This window comes from Podarcis erhardii (genome assembly GCF_964252035.2).
Source record: "Podarcis erhardii genome assembly, chromosome: 5".
NCBI lineage: Eukaryota > Metazoa > Chordata > Lepidosauria > Squamata > Lacertidae > Podarcis > Podarcis erhardii.
This window is the reverse complement of record NC_138509.1, coordinates 83,787,140-83,806,308: the sequence shown is the minus strand read 5'-3', so window position 1 is coordinate 83,806,308 and position 19,169 is coordinate 83,787,140. Positions and strand designations below refer to the sequence as shown.

General features: G+C 41.0%; 1 protein-coding gene across 1 annotated transcript in view; it reads left to right on the top strand.

Moving 5' to 3' along the window:
- The first annotated feature begins 3,989 nt into the window (after positions 1-3,989).
- Positions 3,990-19,169, top strand: part of BCHE (butyrylcholinesterase) — a 55,319-nt gene continuing 40,139 nt past the window's right edge. Inside the window, exons 1-2 of the mRNA XM_081862513.1 lie at positions 3,990-4,117; positions 9,512-11,024. Of these exons, the coding sequence (XP_081718639.1) occupies positions 9,517-11,024 (1,508 nt within the window). The 5' untranslated portion in view covers positions 3,990-4,117; positions 9,512-9,516. The remainder of the gene's footprint in view (positions 4,118-9,511; positions 11,025-19,169) is intronic.

Below are 19,169 nucleotides of genomic sequence, written 5' to 3'. Positions count from 1 at the left end.
CTGGTTGTAATGTAGTTAAAGATATTCCCATTTGCTGAAATGAACAGGTAAGTAGTGTGAACTTTCCTAATATTGGAAAGTTATTCTACAGAAACATATATCTATTTCACCTTTTCATTGTGAAAGAATTGGGGAATTTTCATGTAATACAAAAAGAAGAAGAAGAAGTCGTCTAAAGCTCTGCCTAAGTATTTTTGACCATATTAACTTTCCCTTTTTTATTGTAGTGACAATTTTGGGGTTCCCCCCACTAAAAAAAGGTCAAGAACTCTGGGCAACCTGGGAGGGGCGCCAGGCGGATCTTTGCACCCCGGTGTTGCATATGCTTAAGACAGCCCTGTGTTGATGGCATCAATCAGCTGATTGATGTCAATGAGCTCCAATAGGATTGGCTGTACAATGCTGTTCCCCACCCCTTTCATGGGCTGTGAGCTCTTTTTTATTGTTTTGTAATGTTTGCTTTTGTTTCATTTTATAATGTATATGTATAACAGAGAGAGCAATTATAACTTATGAAAATTAAAAGATGAAAAACAAAGCTTTAAAATTGGCATATTTGCATACTGGTTAAAAAAACAGCATTCAAGTGAAGACTATCACTATCCTCAGATTACCAAGACTGTGCTGGAACAGAGGCGCAGTCCCTACCAGGGAAGAATGGCAGATTAAACTGGTGGTAACATGCAGAAATAGCAAAACTGAACGGAAGAATTAGGAATCAGGATGACCAGAACTTCAATAAGGAATGGGGAAAATATATAATTTACCTAAAAAATCATTCTAAACAATTAAAATTATTAGTAGGATTGGAATGACGCTTGTAGTTAAACATTGGACTATGGTTTCGGAGATTTAATGGAACTGAACTAACAGAGAAGATGCAGGAGAAAAAGTTAAGGTAAGGACCCACAAAAGGGAGGGGGAAAGTCCAAGGGAACTTATGGAAATCGTTTTACTTGTTTGCTTGATGACTGTAAATCTGAAAATTTAAATTCATTTATTTGAAGAAGAAGGAGACTGTGAGCCCCTTGGAAGATCCCTTTGGACTCTGAGGCAAACAGACATTTTTCCTCTTCAGATGGGTAGCTCAGTTGGTTCGAACATGGTGCTGATAACGTCAAGGTCGCAAATTCAATCCCCATGTGGGACTGCTGCATATTCCTACATTGCAGGTGGTTGGACTAGATGACCCTCAGGGTCCCTTCCCGTTCTACAATTCTATGATTCTATGACCCCTTTGAACTTTAACAGATAGGCATCCTTCGTCACCTGTCAAAGTTGGCCCACAGGGCTGGGGGCCCACCTAGGTCCAGACTCCCATCCCTGCTTCATAGGTTTAATAAAAACTGAGCCTGCAAGCCTATACATATGTACCTGGGAGAGCATACAATTGAACTCAATGGGGCTCACTTCCAAATACACTCGCAAATCCTGTGTGCCTTGCTTCTTTTGAAGTATATCATGTGGTTTCTTCTTCCCAGTTTCTGTAAGCTTAAGTTCCACCATTCTCAGCACTACTGGGCTCAAAGGAATAAGTAATAATCACAACAATAATTGCAACTTAGTCCCCACTGTGGGTTCCAATCTCCCTTCCCAAGCATTTACATTTACTACTTTATTCAGGTAAAACGTTATCTGCAGAATCATTTGCATTCATGGGAGCATGGAAGTGTTAAACTACTCATTGGAGAGTTTTTAAATGCACTAAAGATGCACTCAGAGCAGCAAACAAAATATAAAGACTCAGCTAGAGGCTAAAAAAGTGTTTTAAGTGCAAACTTTTCACTTCTTCACAGCACTGGCATGATTTTGTACAAACTAGGAGCTAAAGAGAGAGAAAAAGGACGGATCTAAAAAGAAAACCTTGTCAACAGCTTTGAGTAAACCCAATTAAACTGTCCTCACCTTGACCAATTAAAGTGACAGAAGCAGGAGCACAGGCTGTTTTAACAAGAAAGGAGGAAATGCTTTTTAAAAATCTATGCTGCGTTCACACAATGATGTCACTCCAACAATGTCAGATTCATGCAAATTAAAAAGGTCCAGAATGTTGACACATTTGTTCCAAGATGGCACAGTATTTTTTGGACTGTACCGTTCTTCCTCCCTGACATTCATCCTCCTGACTTGAATTCACAAATTTAAATTCAGATTGAATTTAAGCCAGAAGACTGTTTTATAGGGTGCAAGTTGAACAGCTGCTGAAAGCTGCATCCAATCAAATGCTTTCCTGTCTTTCTTTAAGCCAGACATTCATTTAAGCCAGAAGACTGTTTTATAGGGTGCAAGTTGAACAGCTGCTGAAAGCTGCATCCAATCAAATGCTTTCCTGTCTTTCTGCCTCCATCTCCTCCAATCTGCAAACACGCCCCCCTGTCTCACACACAAACATGATGTCACAGCTGACAACACCAGCCAAGCCAGCATCTTCTTTCTTTGTTTTTAAGAAGAGGTTGGGTGGTCATCGCTCTTGCTTTAGCTGAGATTCCTGCATTTTAGGGGGTTAGACAAGATGACCTTGGTTGTCCCTTCCAGCTCTACAATTCTATGGTTCTATGAGTTTAAGGATCAACTCCATGTGTGCACAGATACAAAGATGGCACACTCAGTGACTGTAACACGTGAACACGCTTTGTAGTAGAATTGTATTTTATGCTGTTTTAATGTTTTATGATGCCTTGTATGCCTTTCATGCTTTTGTATGCTGCCTTACATTTTTTACACATACAAAAAAGGCACATATAAGTGGCTTAAAAATAAATAAATACATTTATACCCCGCCCTCCCCAGCCAGAGCCAGGCTCAGGGCGGTAACACCAGTAAAATTACAGTAAAAACATAATGGGAGGGGGGGAATAATTTAAAATACAGGTTAAAATGCAATTTTAAATGCAGCCTCATTTTAAAAGTAGCCCATAGATCAAAACCATAAGGGGAGGGAAACATAAGGGTCAAACTGAGTCCAAACCAAAGGCCAGGCAGAGCAGATCTGTCTTGCAGGCCCTGCGGAAAGATGTCAAGTCCCGCAGGGCTCTAGTCTCTTGTGATAGAGCATTCCAGCAAGTCGGGGCCAGTACTGAAAAGGCCCTTGCCCTAGTTGAGACCAATCTAACCAGTCCTGAAAAGTGCATTCCTGAAAAGCATTTGGGTAGGGTCTGCTCCACGAACGAGCAAATTGCCTTTGGCGGGTCGCAGGAAATTTCAGTGGTATTAGCAGCGGTGATGAACAACAGCAGTACTGAAATTGGCACTAGGTGGCTTGCAGCTCCCTTTTTAATTCCTCACAATTCCCCCTACATAATGTTGCTTCTGGGCATTGTGGGGGATTTTCATGATAGCCTCCATACCCGAGAGATGGGGGGGAACCATTGGGGGGAGAAATCTAAATAAGTGTTTGCTAGGTGGTCCAGATGTCAGGTTTCACACCTGGGATATTATGTATTATCTTTAGCTTGTTTGACTTTGTTGCAAACCATCCCGGGGCTTCTATGAAGAGCAGTATAAAAATCATTTAAAACAAAACAAAACTGGAGTGTGTTTCATTTTGAATTTAATTTAAATTTATTTATCTTCTGCATAATTATTGTCTCTCTCTTCCTCCCACACACCCCCATACTAGTGATGGTGCCAAGCAAAGTCTCAAATCCCACCAACCAGCTGAAGACCAATCATATGAGAACAATGATTCCTCTATACCTGCGTGTGAATGTTGCTAAACATGGAAAAATGCATGGAAAAAGCTGCATTGTTTTTATACTTTGTACTTCCAGTGGACTGGCTTTTCTAAATATGCATGCACTTGCTTCATTTCCCTGTCCCTGACGAAATCCTGAAAATTGGAATGCTCTGATTCCCTACTTGACTTAACTTGCAAAGCCTTTCAACAATGATGGCATTCTCCTTTGAGCAGATGTCAGATATTAAGACCGCCTGCTTTCAGATCAAATTGCTGTTGCCAAGTCTCGCGAGCTTTCTCTTAAACAGTTCATTATAATGTCAGCACAGTCCAATTTGCAAGCATTAAAGAAGCAGCTGAACACTGCCTTTTGCTGAAGTATTAAAGATCTTGGATCTTAAAAAACACACATACTTTGGCATCTCTGTAATACGAAACGGGGTAAGAGATTCTCTATTTACGTTGATCTCTATCAGCATAAGTTATAGTTAAGCTCGATTTGTATGGGAATTGCAGTCTACTAAAACGTTATGCTCTGTCCATTTGTTGCTCTGCTGGGAATACAAAGTCTATTCTGCAAATGGAACTGATGGAACAAATAAGCAGGCATGTGTATCGAACCATAGTATTATTCAATGGATTCTGGGCTAAGTAAATTAAACTGAACTAAAAAAAAATCATTTATTAATTCAACTATCTGCTGAATTTAAATAGAGATTACACAGCCTTGTGTATAGATTTCTTGGTTGGCTAAAGATTTGCAAGGAGAGGAAACAATCATTGAAATAAATTGTGTTGCTTCACTGAATGAGAATACCGAAGTCTGTTCTGTTGAACTTTCATGGATAAAGACTAATGGGAAAAAACTTTAAAAAGAAAAGAAAAGTAGATGCATCTACCAATGTATCTACATTTGGAAGACAGCCTAAAAGAATCTTCTGACTTCTTTTGTTCTGGAAGTAATAAAGTGAGTTTTATTTTCTTCAGTCTGTTTCACATTAACCTAAGCACAGGATCAAATATTTCATACCAAACAATGGCAGTTTAACTTTTAGTTGAGAGTTGGCATTTGGAAAATATTTTAAAGGGAACTTTGTACCTGCTCTTGAGTGCTTTGCTCCATCATGCAGGAAGAAATAAGTCAGCACAAGCTGTTATAGGGATAATTGTGACATGCATAACATTATGTGTGGTTCCAGTGTGCATATTTAATAGCTGACACTTGGCTGCAAGCCAGTACATTGTTTTATGTACTTGCATCATGTGGAAATTAATTGGACTAAAGTATATTTAACTGTGTCCTAGAATACCATTAGGACACAGCTTCCTTCGCCTTTACTTGGGAATAAGGATGGATAAATCTTTTAGTTTTGATTTCTTTCAATTTCTTATTTTTCCAGTCTTAAACTCAGCTCTTCACATTTCCAAATCATGAAAACTCTTCAGCATTTTCTGCATGCTATATACATGTTTGCAAGCAATTTCCCCTAATATAATGCATTTTTATGTTATTTTCATTGACACACACATATTATGCCCGTTTCACTAGTATATACCCTTTCGTATCCAATGCTTGCTTGGTGAAATGTGTTGCAAAATTCGGAGAAGTGCGAATTTTGAATGACGCCTGTGGTTTTAGGAATTGCAAATTCAGCAGAATTTGAACTGAATTGTGTTGCTTCTTTGTGCCTACTTGAGAAGAAACCCATTGACTTCAATGGTTTTTCCTTGTTGGCATGGGATTTGCAATCACTAACTAATGCAAAAAGGAAAAGGAAAAAGAATTACAATTTGCTATGACCTATTCAATTTGATGGCAAAATTGTTAGTAAAAACTTGTCTGCTTGATCAGTTCTCACCATTTGCAGAAATCATTGCCTTTGATTCTTCAGAGAACTATTTGGAAGTTGTGTAACTGTTAGGCTGTTAATTGCCCATTATCACCATCCATTTGCATTCCCACAGGGACATTGAAATGTGTATTGAGGTGTGTGCAATGTGTGCAATCACAAAACACTGCTTTACTTAGTTTTAACAGGATCATGTCCACTTTGTGAAAAGAAGTACAGTGGTACCTTGGGTTAAGTACTTAATTTGTTCTGGAGGTCCGTACTTAACCTGAAACTGTTCTTAACCTGAAGCACCACTTTAGCTAATGGGGCCTCCTGCTGCCGCCGTGCCACCGGAACCTGATTTCTGTTCTTATCCTGAAGCAAAGTTCTTAACCTGAAGTACTATTTCTGGGCTAGCGGAGTGTGTAACCTGAAGCGTATGTAACCTGGAGCATATGTAACCCGAGGTACCACTGTATGTCTGAAGGGGTGAGTTGCCCTGATATATTGTTGCTTTCTTTTTTTAATCACGTATATATTATTTGCCACAGGAAGACTGGAAGAAGTCAAGGTGAAACAGCCTGCAAATCATAGGCATGCTTTGCTAGGAAATAAATAGGATTGAACTGGATAGGTTTGACTTTTGAGTAAATGTGCATCGGATACAGTGCAAAGTTCTCCATACCCACCTCTCACAATCTCTCTTCCTCCTTTTCTGATTCTTCACTTTTTTATCTCCTTATCTTCCTCAGAAGACAGCCTCCACAGTGCTCACTTGTATTTGTACTGTTGATAATTAACTTGCAAATCAATTCTTGAATCAAATTGCCTGTTGTACCTTCTGCAGTTTGAAACCAAAGCCCAACCTTTAAACCGGGTAATCTTGTTCATTTTACACCTATCTCCCCCTCCTGAACTGAAACCCAGGCTCTCTCTCTACGCGCGCGCACACACACACACACACAGAGAGAGAGAGAGAGATCAAAACAAGGGCAGGCAAGATTCTTTATAGATTTCTGATGATTCTTCCACGTTAATTAAACTTTCTGGAAGTAAAGGAAGTCCTGTTGAATTCCATGGAGCTTACTCCCAAACAAGTAAGGTTAGGACTGCAGCCTCACTGAAGAAGCTGGTCGGGTGTAGGCAGGCAAGCTGAATGAAATCTGATACGCTTAGGAATCAGCTTGCTTTCTTCTCAAGTCATAAAAAGCCCCATCAGTCACTCAGTCTTTTGCCAAATATGTTGAAAAGGCTGAGAGCCACCTACTTCTCTCCCTCATATGCACATTGTAATTTCTTAAAAGTACCCATTTGTAAACAGAAAGGCAAGAAACAGAATTTCACCAACATAGCCACTTTACTACTGTGTGTGTGTGTGTGTCATCCTACCCCTGCTTCCTCCTCTGAGGCGTTTGCAGTACAACAAAATAATATATTTCACCATTATTTCCCCCACTTAGGAATGGAAAGTATTTGTGTTTTCTGCCCTGATGCTAAACACAGTTACTTGGGAATGAGCTCCAATCTGTTGTAGAAAGGGACAGTGTATTTATTTATTTATTTATTTATTTATTTATTTATTTAAGTGCCTTTAACCAAGCACATGCCTGGCCACCCATTCTCTGATCATAACGTTCCTGTGGGTATGTCATGCCATGCCCACTGACTTCTGTGCTTCTGTGTGTATGTGATACTGTACCCATTGTCACTACTTTTGTCTTTTAAAAATAATTTTTATTGGTTTTAAAACAACCGTGAATACAATAACCATTAAACACTTAGCCAGCAGTGCAGCCAGTGGTGTTTGTTTTATCCATCATCTCTAGACATACACTTACATATTCAACAATCAAACATATTACGGAACGTAACATCTCCAAGAAGATCTTGATTTTGGTCACTTCTGTGAACACACCATCCATCTAAATCACCACATGGATGTGCTCTAGATCATGTTTCATGTCATTAGAAGGACTTGTTAAAGACAACTGGCACTTGAGTTTTCTTATCTCCTTCTCTGCCCCAATCCATTTCCCTTTTGTGTCAGGTATCTTCAAATGTAAGCCTGAGAATAGAGACGGTCATATTTTCATTGATATGTAAACTGCTCTGTGGGCCTTTTTTTGGTGGAATGTTGTGATGGCATGTTGAAGTCAATGGGCATAGCAGGACACTCTCAGGAACACTGAAGGCAAAGGGAATAGCATGACCCACCTAGAGGAACAAAGAAGTGGATGAACATTTTTCCCAGCCAAGTGATATGTACAAAAAAATGCATATATTCATGAAAATATCATGCACATAGGGCTGTGGATCTCCATGTAAAACCTTGTGCAAGCATTCTGCATGCAAGCCCAGTGTCATCGCCAAACACCTGGCAAGCACAAAGTTCACAGGTGTGCAGTTTCCTGTAAGATCTTAGGTGAGCAAAGTTTAAGGATAGATTAATGCTCCTTTATCATGCTCTACAGTTCTTTATGAACCGCCCCAAGAGGCTTTACATAAAGTCTACTATTACTTTAAATCCTTTCCTTCAGTATTTGGCTTTTTATTTGCTCTCACATTCGACTGAATCTGTGAAATATTGTCTCTGATAATCCCCCTCTCCTTCTGTTCCTTTGATGCTCTCGCATACTTAGGAAGCACTTCAAGCAAAAATGTTCCTATTTTCCACTCTCAGCTTTCAACTGTAAGCAGACAGCCAGCAAAATGGCCCTCAATGAGCCACACAGCTGTATTTTGCACAGAAATTAACTCTGCTCCTTTTAAGGATAGAAGTACTACTCAATAACCTAGAACAGACTGTTTACAATGACAGTAATGAGGACACAGAATTCTTTTCTTTCCCCCATATCTTTTCACCCTCCTCAAGGAGAAATTACTCACAACGCCCAAGTTACTGCAATATCATTTTGGAGGTGTGTTTTTTTTGTGGTTTTTTTTTTACTAAGGTCAATATCAAGGCCTGAATCTCAAACATAACTCCTGAAAGAAAACTCGATATGAAAGAAAGCGCAGCCGTTAGTGGCGTGATGAATAAACACACACAAAGTTTCCAGGAAAGAGTTTGGTGTAAAAATATGACTTGGCATAAGATATGGATATTTTGCTCTCCATGAAATGCCTCAAAATGGTGTCAACCTAATTCTTTTAGATCCTGTGAAGTAACAAAATGGTTCAGTCAGTAGGTCCCTCTGCATTCTTTTGTCTGAATCAAGTTGGGCAGAAACAGGAAAGTACTTCCTCATACAGCACACAGCTAAACTATGGAACTCATTCCCACAGGAGGCAGTGATGACCATGTAACCCTCCTCTTCCATAGTCTCTGTATTGTCCTTGTAGACCTTATCAGGGTGGGCAAAACTAGAATTAGTTTGCTCTGCCTGTCTGTCTGAAGCTCCAACTAGTGTTGGTCTGCCTTACCAGTCTCAATGGGCACTAGCCACCCTTGGGGAAAGCACTCCTGGTGAATTTGACTAGAAATGGGAGAAGCTGACTATAAGTGAAAATGGTTGGTTCATTAAGCTGGAAGGGATCTCAAGTGTTACATGCCCTACCAATGCAGGAAACCCACTATGACAGAACCCCTGATATGTGGTCATTCAGGGAGGATGAGGATAGCTGTAGTAGAACATCTACCTTGTATGCACAGGGTCCCAAATTCAATCACCACCACCATCTCTAGGTAGGATTGTGCTAGACAGACCAACATCCTGACTCTGCTGTGTACAACAACTTCCTGTGGTCTTATGATGAGGACAATGCTTTTCATTTTTCTCCACCTCTGTTTGGCTACATTTGTAATTCAAAGCACTAGGAGAGCTTGGTCTTAGGTCCTCAAGTTAGCTACTGTGTAAGGCTCATTTCTTGGTCTCCCCAGGGTATGCCTACTATTTTGTGATTTTTTAATGCTTTAAGGCTATAGCACATTTCTTTTTTTTCTGAATGCAGTCACCTCTTGCATTGCTGCACTGAAAACATACCCCCCCCCATTTCATTTCAGGAAACATGATATACCCTAATGGAGCATGCACTCTCATGTGGCTTCTTGTGCTGTACATGTTCGTCAAGAAGGTGGTCCCTCAAGATGACACCGTCGTTGCTACTAAGAGTGGAAGAGTCAAAGGGTTGACTTTACCTGTGCTTGGTGGAACAGTTTCAGCCTTCCTTGGGATTCCTTATGGAGCTCCACCTGTTGGGCGACTTCGCTTCAAAAAGCCGCAGCCTCGGGAAGAATGGGGAGGGGTCTGGAATGCCACCAAGTATGCAAACTCTTGCTATCAGAACATAGACAATACTTTCCCTGGGTTTTCAGGATCCGAGATGTGGAACCCCAACACAAACCTCAGTGAAGATTGCCTCTACCTCAATGTGTGGGTTCCTTCACCCAAGCCTAAAAATGCAACTGTCATGGTATGGATCTATGGTGGCGGCTTCCAGACCGGGACCTCCTCATTGAATGTCTATGACGGCAGATTTCTAGCCCGTGTTGAGAGAGTCATTGTTGTTTCAATGAATTATAGGTTAGGAGCATTGGGATTCTTGGCTTTGCCAGGGAATGAAGATGCTCCTGGAAATGCAGGGTTGTTTGATCAACGACTGGCACTTCAGTGGGTCCAAGACAACATAGCAGCTTTTGGTGGCAACCCTAAAAGTGTGACATTGTTTGGAGAGAGTGCTGGAGCAGGAGGTGTCAGCTACCATCTCCTTTCTCCACAAAGCCATCCTCTCTTCACTAGGGCAATCCTGCAAAGTGGTGCTGGAAATGCCCCTTGGGGTGCACTTCTACCCTCTGAAGCAACACGGAGAACTCTAGCTCTAGCTAAACTCCTCCACTGTATGAGTAGCAACGAAACAGAGATCATTATTTGTCTTCAGAGCAAAGATCCCCAGGATATACTTGCCAATGAAGTGTCTGTTTTACCATACAGGGCTCTTTTAGAGCTGTACTTCACTCCAGTAGTTGATGGCGATTTTCTTGCTGATCTTCCTGGAACCTTGCTGAAGAATGGAAATTTTAAACAAACACAGATCTTGTTGGGGGTGAACAAAGATGAAGGTACGGCTTTCCTTGTGTATGGAGCACCTGGCTTCAGCAAAGATAACAACAGCCTTATCAATGAAGCAGAATTCCGGGCAGGCTTGGCACTATCCTTCCCAGAAACAAGTGAAGTGGGACTGGAATCTATTGCTTTTCACTATACGGACTGGGAGGAAGAGCAGACCCCTTTCAATTACCGTGATGCTATGGATGATATCGTTGGAGATTACAATTTCATATGTCCTACCGTGGAGTTTGTAAAACATTTTGTCGAGGCACAGAACAACGCTTTCTTATACTTCTTTGAGCACCGATCTTCAAAACTACCTTGGCCAGAGTGGATGGGAGTACCACATGGCTATGAAATAGAATTTGTATTTGGACTACCTGTAGAGAGAAGAGCTAATTACACCAAAGCGGAGGAAACTCTGAGTAGGTCTATTCTGAAGTACTGGGCAAGTTTTGCAAAAACTGGGTAAGTTGTGGGTGTGGAGGTGTGGGTGTTTGGGGAAAAATATTTTTATGTTTACAGCTTAGTTTCTTTCCAAGTTATTCGTCCTACAAAAATTCAGAATAATTCCATGCTATAGAGTATTATTTTGGTGCGCGCTTGCAGAAGTGTGTGTGTGTGTGGGGGGGCTAATCTCTGAATCCTATTATTCCTTCTCCTTTCCCACTATTAATATGGTGGCAGTGATGGTGGAACAAAAACTCTAGCAAAAAATAAAGTGCCAGTAGACAGTATGTAATGAAAAAAACATGATGCTAAAAAGAACTTGAGGAGCACATCCTTAAGAACATTAAGAGTAACAACAAGAAGTTATTTAAATGCATTAGCAACAAGAGACAATCTAGGGAGGTGATTAGGCCCTCGGATGACAAGGGATCCAAAGGTGTGCCAAAAGAGGATAAGCAGATTACAGAGAAGTTGAATGAATTATTTGTATCTGTCTTCATAGCAGAATATAAAAGGCAGATCCTAGTGCATGAACTAACTTTTGCAGAAAAGCAACCTGAGGAACAGAGGCAGATAGTGGTGTTGAGAGATGAAGTTTTAGGCCTAACAGAGAAAATAAAAACTGATCAACCTCCAGGCCCAGATGATATTCCCCCCAAAGGTTCTCAAATAATTCAAATGTGACATTGTTGTTGTTCTAACAAAAAAATATGTAACTTGTCCCTCAAGACAGCCTCCATACCTGAGGACTGGAAAGTAGCCAATGGAACACCAGTTTTTAAAGGGCGATTCAGTGGGGAATCTGTGGGAATACTGGGCATTACAGATTGGTTAGCTTAACAACTGTCTCAGGAGAACTGGTGGGAAGTGTTGTTAAAGGTAAGATAACCACATATGTAGAAAATGAAAAAAAATCCTTCCAGTAGCACCTTAAAGACCAACTGAGTTAGTTCTAGGTATGAGCTTTCGTGTGCATGCACTGTAACTGTAGAAAATGACTTGCTGAAGCAGAGCCACCAGAGCTTCTGCAACGGGAAGTCTCAGAAACCCATCAGAGTTTCTAAGAACAATCATACAAACAGTGGTCATCCAGCTGACATAGAGTACTTAGACTTTCAAAAAGCTTTTGACAAGGTACCTCATCAAAGACTCCTGGCTAAAGAATAAGAGGAGAGGTCCTCTTTAGATCAGGATTTGGTTCAGTAGGAGGAATCAAAGAGATGGGGGAAATGGCAGAGATATAGAAAGTGGAGTCCTCCAAGGATTGGTATTGGGATCCATGATTTTTAACTTATTCATAAAGGATCTAGAGTTAGAGGTGAACAATGAAGTGGCCAGGTGTACTGATCATACTGAATTGTTCAGGGTCATTTAGTAGTGGAGCAGGAGAAGGAGGATACAGGTTGTGGCAGAAGTAGTAGAGAATACTGGTAGTTGGAGCAGCATTTAATAACAATATGATTGGTTATGCACATTCACAAAGGCTGCAAGGAAGTGTTCATTGCCTCTCAAGGCAAGATGTCTCCTATTATTTCCAGAAGCTGGCAGTATCAGATGTGTTTATAACAAGACAGGATATGGTTTCAGTGTTCTTGATCATTTGTTGCTTTACCTTACAAGAGAGCGGAACCTTATTTCATCACAGTAACAGCTGTTGCAAATGAACGCCACAGTTTTGAGTTGCAAAAAAAGTATTCTATTTACAGCCCCGTGACCCCTGGCACTGCCACCCTCTTTGGCTCTCTCACACAGAGAAATTAACTCCACTCTTCCCAAAGGCAGATATAATAACTGGGTTATATGACCTTGCATTCTTGCAAGCGTTCAGGAAGTGTCCATAAAGCATGACGTGAGAAAGAAAACATTGGATAAGAAATCCCCCATGTGTTTTCTCAAACTTAGCTGTTGATATTACTATTCTCACATTATATTGGCATATATATATATATATATATATATATATATATATGCAGGTTTTGGTGTCCTCGGGTGTCTTCCCGTGTAAAAGTTGGGGTGTCTAGGCGACGTTTCGACGAGGTCTCACTCGTCATCTTCAGGCTGGTGCTTTCGGCTTCTTGTTACTGGAACAGAGCTGGATCTCAGTGTTTGAGTTCCTATAAATACTGTAGAGGGGGTGTGGTGTATAGCCTCCAATGTTCTGGGCAGAGAGGAAGTTCCCAGGCTAGTGTGCCTTTTCTTCTTTTGTTCCTTAATTACTTGAGAGATATCTTGAGTGATTTCTTGAGTGATATCCTGAGTACCGCTTAGGTGGGTCATTAGGTGTGGATTAGTTGTTAAAGTCTTTGTGTCTTGACCTCTTGAACTTTGTGAAGAGTTTTCCTGAGAAGATGGCTGTACTGTACTTTGTTGTGCTCTGGCTTGGCTTCGTGTATAGGGGCGAGCTGTGGTTTTGTGGCTTGTGTCAGCCAGGTCTGTGTAGGGATTGCAGGGGGGTGCAGCATCCGGAGGTGCCACCATGGATTGGCTACTGGATGGTGTCTGTAATTCATCTGTGGAGAGGGTCTGGGTTTGGGTCTGGTGTGGTTGATTGGTGTTGGCGTTCTGTGTGCCTCTGGATCTGACACCATCCAGTAGCCAATCCATGGTGGCACCTCCGGATGCTGCACCCCCCTGCAATCCCTACACAGACCTGGCTGACACAAGCCACAAAACCACAGCTCGCCCCTATACACGAAGCCAAGCCAGAGCACAACAAAGTACAGTACAGCCATCTTCTCAGGAAAACTCTTCACAAAGTTCAAGAGGTCAAGACACAAAGACTTTAACAACTAATCCACACCTAATGACCCACCTAAGTGGTACTCAGGATATCACTCAAGAAATCACTCAAGATATCTCTCAAGTAATTAAGGAACAAAAGAAGAAAAGGCACACTAGCCTGGGAACTTCCTCTCTGCCCAGAACATTGGAGGCTATACACCACACCCCCTCTACAGTATTTATAGGAACTCAAACACTGAGATCCAGCTCTGTTCCAGTAACAAGAAGCCGAAAGCACCAGCCTGAAGATGACGAGTGAGACCTCGTCGAAACGTCGCCTAGACACCCCAACTTTTACACGGGAAGACACCCGAGGACACCAAAACCTGCATTCCTGTACCCGTGAAAATCTACGAAAGCAAATATATATATATATATATATATATTGGATGGGGTGAAGCCATGTCTATAAAACGTAACATAAGATGCCCCCAATAATCTAAGCTTTAATTCCCAAATTTGTTACTGTATATCTATTCTGGTGGTGGCATCATGAAGGGATCTTTCGTATTCCTCTTCTTAATTGTGGAGGTTACCATTTTAGAAAAAAAAAAAGGAAAGGTTAAAATTATGCATTGATTAATTGTTACAATTTAAATAAACAATCCCACTTTTAACTATCTAGGTCTCAAAGTGGTTTGCAGTAAAAAAATTAAACATAATATACAAAATTGAAAACCTCAGAAATTGCAAATCTTTTAAAAAAGAAAATCGCAAAATTTTAAAACAGAGAAACATCCATGATGAAAAAGCCTTCTGAAATAGAGCAGTTTTAATTAGGTATCTGAAACCTATCCGGAACGGTGCCTGTCTGACTTCTAATGGGAGGAAACTCAGCAGAGTTGGACCCACAACAATGAAGGCACAACTTCTTATTGATATGAGCTGTGGTTCTGCTCCATGGGGGCCAGTATTGCAATTCCCCAGATGACCTAACTGAATAAGCCTATTTGTAATATGTCTCTAATGTTTTAGTAGGGATCTGCAACACCCTCTTGGAAAGAAAATATGTTTATTGCTGGTCAAATTGATACTCTTTTTGCTTGGCACAAAATTCCTCAATATTACAACCAAGCAGAAGCATCCACATTTATGTTGAATTTTCACTTTAGGCAGAACTCAGTAGCAGCTGAATTCTCTCTCTCTCTCTCTCACACACACACAACAGAGAGAAAAAATTCTTTGGAGGTTTCTCCTAAGCAGGAACCTCCACATTTGACTCAAAATGTTGCTTTAGGCCCAATTCAGCGGCAACTCAAATAACAGTGTTTATCTGTCTTCCTGGGATGCAAAAGGAGCGAGTGTCTGACATTTGCAATGCCCTGCTAGTTAATGCTAGACTTTCAGCGCAGATAACTGCAGCCTATTTGCAAGACAGCCATTCAAACAGGGGGGAAGAGTTTGCTACTTTAAAATGAGCAAAAGAAAAACAATTCTCACCACCACCGCCCCTCATCTGCCTTCAGAAACAGCAGTGGTGGTGCAAAATGGGATTTCTTAGCCCTACAGTCAATTTGCAGGCAAGACTTGGCTTCAAGTCAAGAAGATGTAAATGACAGGGTTGTTGTCCCTCTTTACACAATGAAGACAGTTCTCTTTTTGTTCCATGCTGCCACTTCCAAAGTAAAAGAAATGGTGTGTTCATTGTTGCTGTGTGTTTTTCTGAAAGCAAAATTATTCTGGTTACCTGGATTTTTCAGGAGGTTCCCATTCTTTCAGGAGTTCTGTGTTTCCCTTGCAAACACAGCTTCTACTTCCTTGTAGAGTCTAGCATTTGAGTAGGCAGCCGGTTGAGATGATAGGCTGTCAAGGTTGGATCAACAACCTTGGAAGGTAGTGGCATGTTTCATGGTTCTGTAATTGTCAGCCACCTCCCCAGCCCCTGCCGCAAAGTTCTGATTTTATAATTTATTCTGCATTTGTTTCAACAATTGTCAGGCGCTGTTGCGGTTGCTCAAGAGTAACAAGGCAAGACTCCGACCTGTCTTTTACAGGCTTTATTTTGGTGCAAAGTATTTACAGTGAAGAGCGTCCTAAGTTCATGTCTGGCTCAATCGCTAGCAGAATCCGGGAGTGGTCTGTTTTTGTACCTCCCCCAACATAAAAGTCGTCACCCCCAGCCTTTTCCACCTCTCCCTGCACCTCAAACTACTGCACAGGATGGGCGATGGCAAGAGCGTGTTTCCCTCCTGTCCGGCTTGCCCTGGAGCGGTGTTAAGGCTCTTCCTAGCATCCTCTGGTCCTTGCACCTCTTCTCCACTGGAGGTGGGGCTTTCCTCCTCACCGGAAGACGAATTGCTTCACAAGATTTTTGGAGGCTCCCTGTAACACAACTGCCCTTCTATCTCTTGACTCTGAGCCAATGGCAGTTCCCTGACAACAATGCATATACTACTTAATTTACAGTCATCTCTACTGTCATTGGCAGAAGACCCAATGCAATAAAACTATTTAAAAAAAAACCCCACACTTTAAAAAATCAGAATTCAGTTTAAAAGCTTGTTGGGGCTGATGGGACTTGGAGTGTTACAGCATCTGGAGGGCACCATGCTAGCTACACTTCTCACATTTGAGTGACGTCTCACTGCAGTCTTCATTTAAATAGAGATTTTTGTGCTCTAGAGTTAGAGCAGATTTCTCCAAACTGCTGGACTCCAGCTCCTTTCAGTTCCAGCCAGCATAGCCAATGGCAAAGGTGGTTTTAGGGTGGCACAGTGTGACACCAAAACAATGCTGTAGTGCAAGAGGTGGGGGCACCAAGTTTTGTTGTTGTTGTTTAGTCATTTAGTCGTGTCCGACTCTTCGTGACCCCATGGACCAGAGCACGCCAGGCACTCCAAATTCCTTTACATGCAGGTATCTTTAAACACACCCCATCCTGTTTCTGTATTGATCTAGGATTTATTCATTTACATGTCAATTTACATTAAAATAAGTAAATAGGAAACATCCTTCAAATACATTTCTAAACATTTTTTTTTCTATTCAGATATGATTTTTGTAAGTATGTTGATACAGACAAAAGAACGTACGTCACACAGCACATAGGTAAATGGTGGAATTTGCTCTCACAAGATGTCATTATGGCTACTCATGAGACATTACAATGAGAACATCTTGGATGGCTTTAAAAGGATATTAACTAGAGCCTCAACTAGAGCCAGGGCTTTTTCGGCTGTGGCTCCAATCTGGTGGAACGCTCTGTCACAAGAGACTAGGGCCCTGAGGGACTTGACATCTTTCCGCAGGGCCTGCAAGACAGAGCTGTTCCACCAGGCCTTTGGTCAGGGCACAGCCTGACTCCCTCCTTTCGCAATCTTCACAGAACTCTAGCCCAATGGTTGCCATCAATTTGATTTGAATTAATTTTATAATGAAATGATTTTAGAATGTTGTATTATTTTATTGTTGTTAGCCCGACTTCGGCTGGGGAGGGTGGGATATAAATAAAATTTATTATTATTATTATTATTATTATTATTATTATTATTATTATTACTACTACTACTACTATTACTATTATTACTATTTTAGACAAATTCATGGAGGATAGTGACTACTTCCCATGATGACTATATTCTCTTCCATTATCAGGGACAACATGCCTTTGAATACCAATTACTGAGAACCAGAAGTGTTAAGAGTGATGTTGCACTCAGGTTCTGCTTGCAAGCTTCTCAAAGGCACTTGGCTGGCCATTGTGAGAACAGGACGTTGGACTAGATAGGCCATTGGCCCAAACCAGCACAAACCTATTCCTCTATATTTTTTGAGTCAAAAACCGAGTTAGTATCATGAAAGCTGATGGATAATTTTGTTCTGCTTCACACATTTCAGGAGGTGTGGATCAGACCAGTCTTACCTGGTATCCACAAATTTGTCAAGCATTCTAGATTACTTTATAATCCTAATAATATGGTTTGTTGCTTGTGTTTAGGGGGGGAAATCTTGCCATTCTTACAACTGAAAGGAATATGTACATTTTTTGTGAATTACATTAAATATGTGTTGTTGTGGGTTAAAAAAACAACAACCCTTCTGCAGTGTTGTGACATTATCAGAGCCTGAGTATTTCCCAGGAAAAATAAAGCTTCTTTCTCATTATGGCATTTTTAGAACTGGTTCATCTTAATAACAGGAAATGCTGTAAGGGGAATCCTTATTTTTCATTATGCGTTATTTGAAATGCTTTTGTATTGTTTCAAAATGTGGTTGCCTGCTTTGAGACTAATGAAGAAGATATTTCATTTTGACATGTAGGCTGCAATTTGGGATGCTCAGAGTTCAAAGGAGAAAAAAGAGTAAATAAATTCTTTAGGATGTCCACTTAAGAGTTGGAGTAATATTATTAACAAATGGACCAAAAAAAGCCATCATGGAAAAGACAAATTGCTCCATCAAAACATTACTCTAGCGCTGTTCATAGAATCAATTACTCTTTTGTATCTGGCAATAGAATGAAGCTGTCATTTGGCCTTTGAGAGATCCAGTGCAATGAAGGCCACAAATCCTTTACACAAGAACACAGATAATAACACCATGTTTATAACTATGTGTGTTGTGCTGTAGAAAGTTATTTTTCTCACAAAGTCACACTATGGAATTTGCAACCCCAATATGTGGTGATGGCCACAAATTTAGAAGAGTTTAAAAAGAGAACAGACAAAGTCATGGAGGAAAAGGCAGTCAATGTTACTAGTGATGAGTAAAGATGGATAAATCTGTCAATTTCAATTTCTCTCAGTTTTGTATTTTTCCAATCTTAAGTTTAGTCTTCCACGTTACCACAGCAATTTGTGAATTTTTTTTGAAGGGGGGGGGAGTCCTCATGAAAATCACAAGTGTTTTAGTGCAAATTTCTCCTCATATACACATTTTGTATGCAATTTTGCCTGATATACACTTTTTTTTGCAAAGCAATTTCCCCAAATGTAATGCATATCAGTTTAATGAATATATGCATAGTTATGTTCCCTTTGCCCTACTATAAACCACAGAGCCTAGGGCTTGCCGATCAGAAGGTTGGCGGTTCGAATCCCCACAACAGCAGTGGCGTAGCGTGGGGGTGCAGGGGGGGCCGGCTGCACCGGGCGCAACATCTGGGGGTTATGGTTAGGGGGCGCAAATCCACGGGTTAGGGGGACAAATTACTTGCCTTGCCCCAGGTGCTGACAACCCACGCTACGCCACTGCACAACAGGGTGAGCTCCCATTGCTCTGTCCCAGCTCCTGCCCACCTAGCAGTTCGAAAGCACATCAAAGTGCAAGTAGTTAAATAGGTACTGTTCCGGCGAGAAGGTAAACAGTGTTTCCGTGTGCTGCTCTGGTTTTGCCAGAAACGGCTTAGTCATGCTGGCCACATGACTCGGAAGCTGTCTGTGG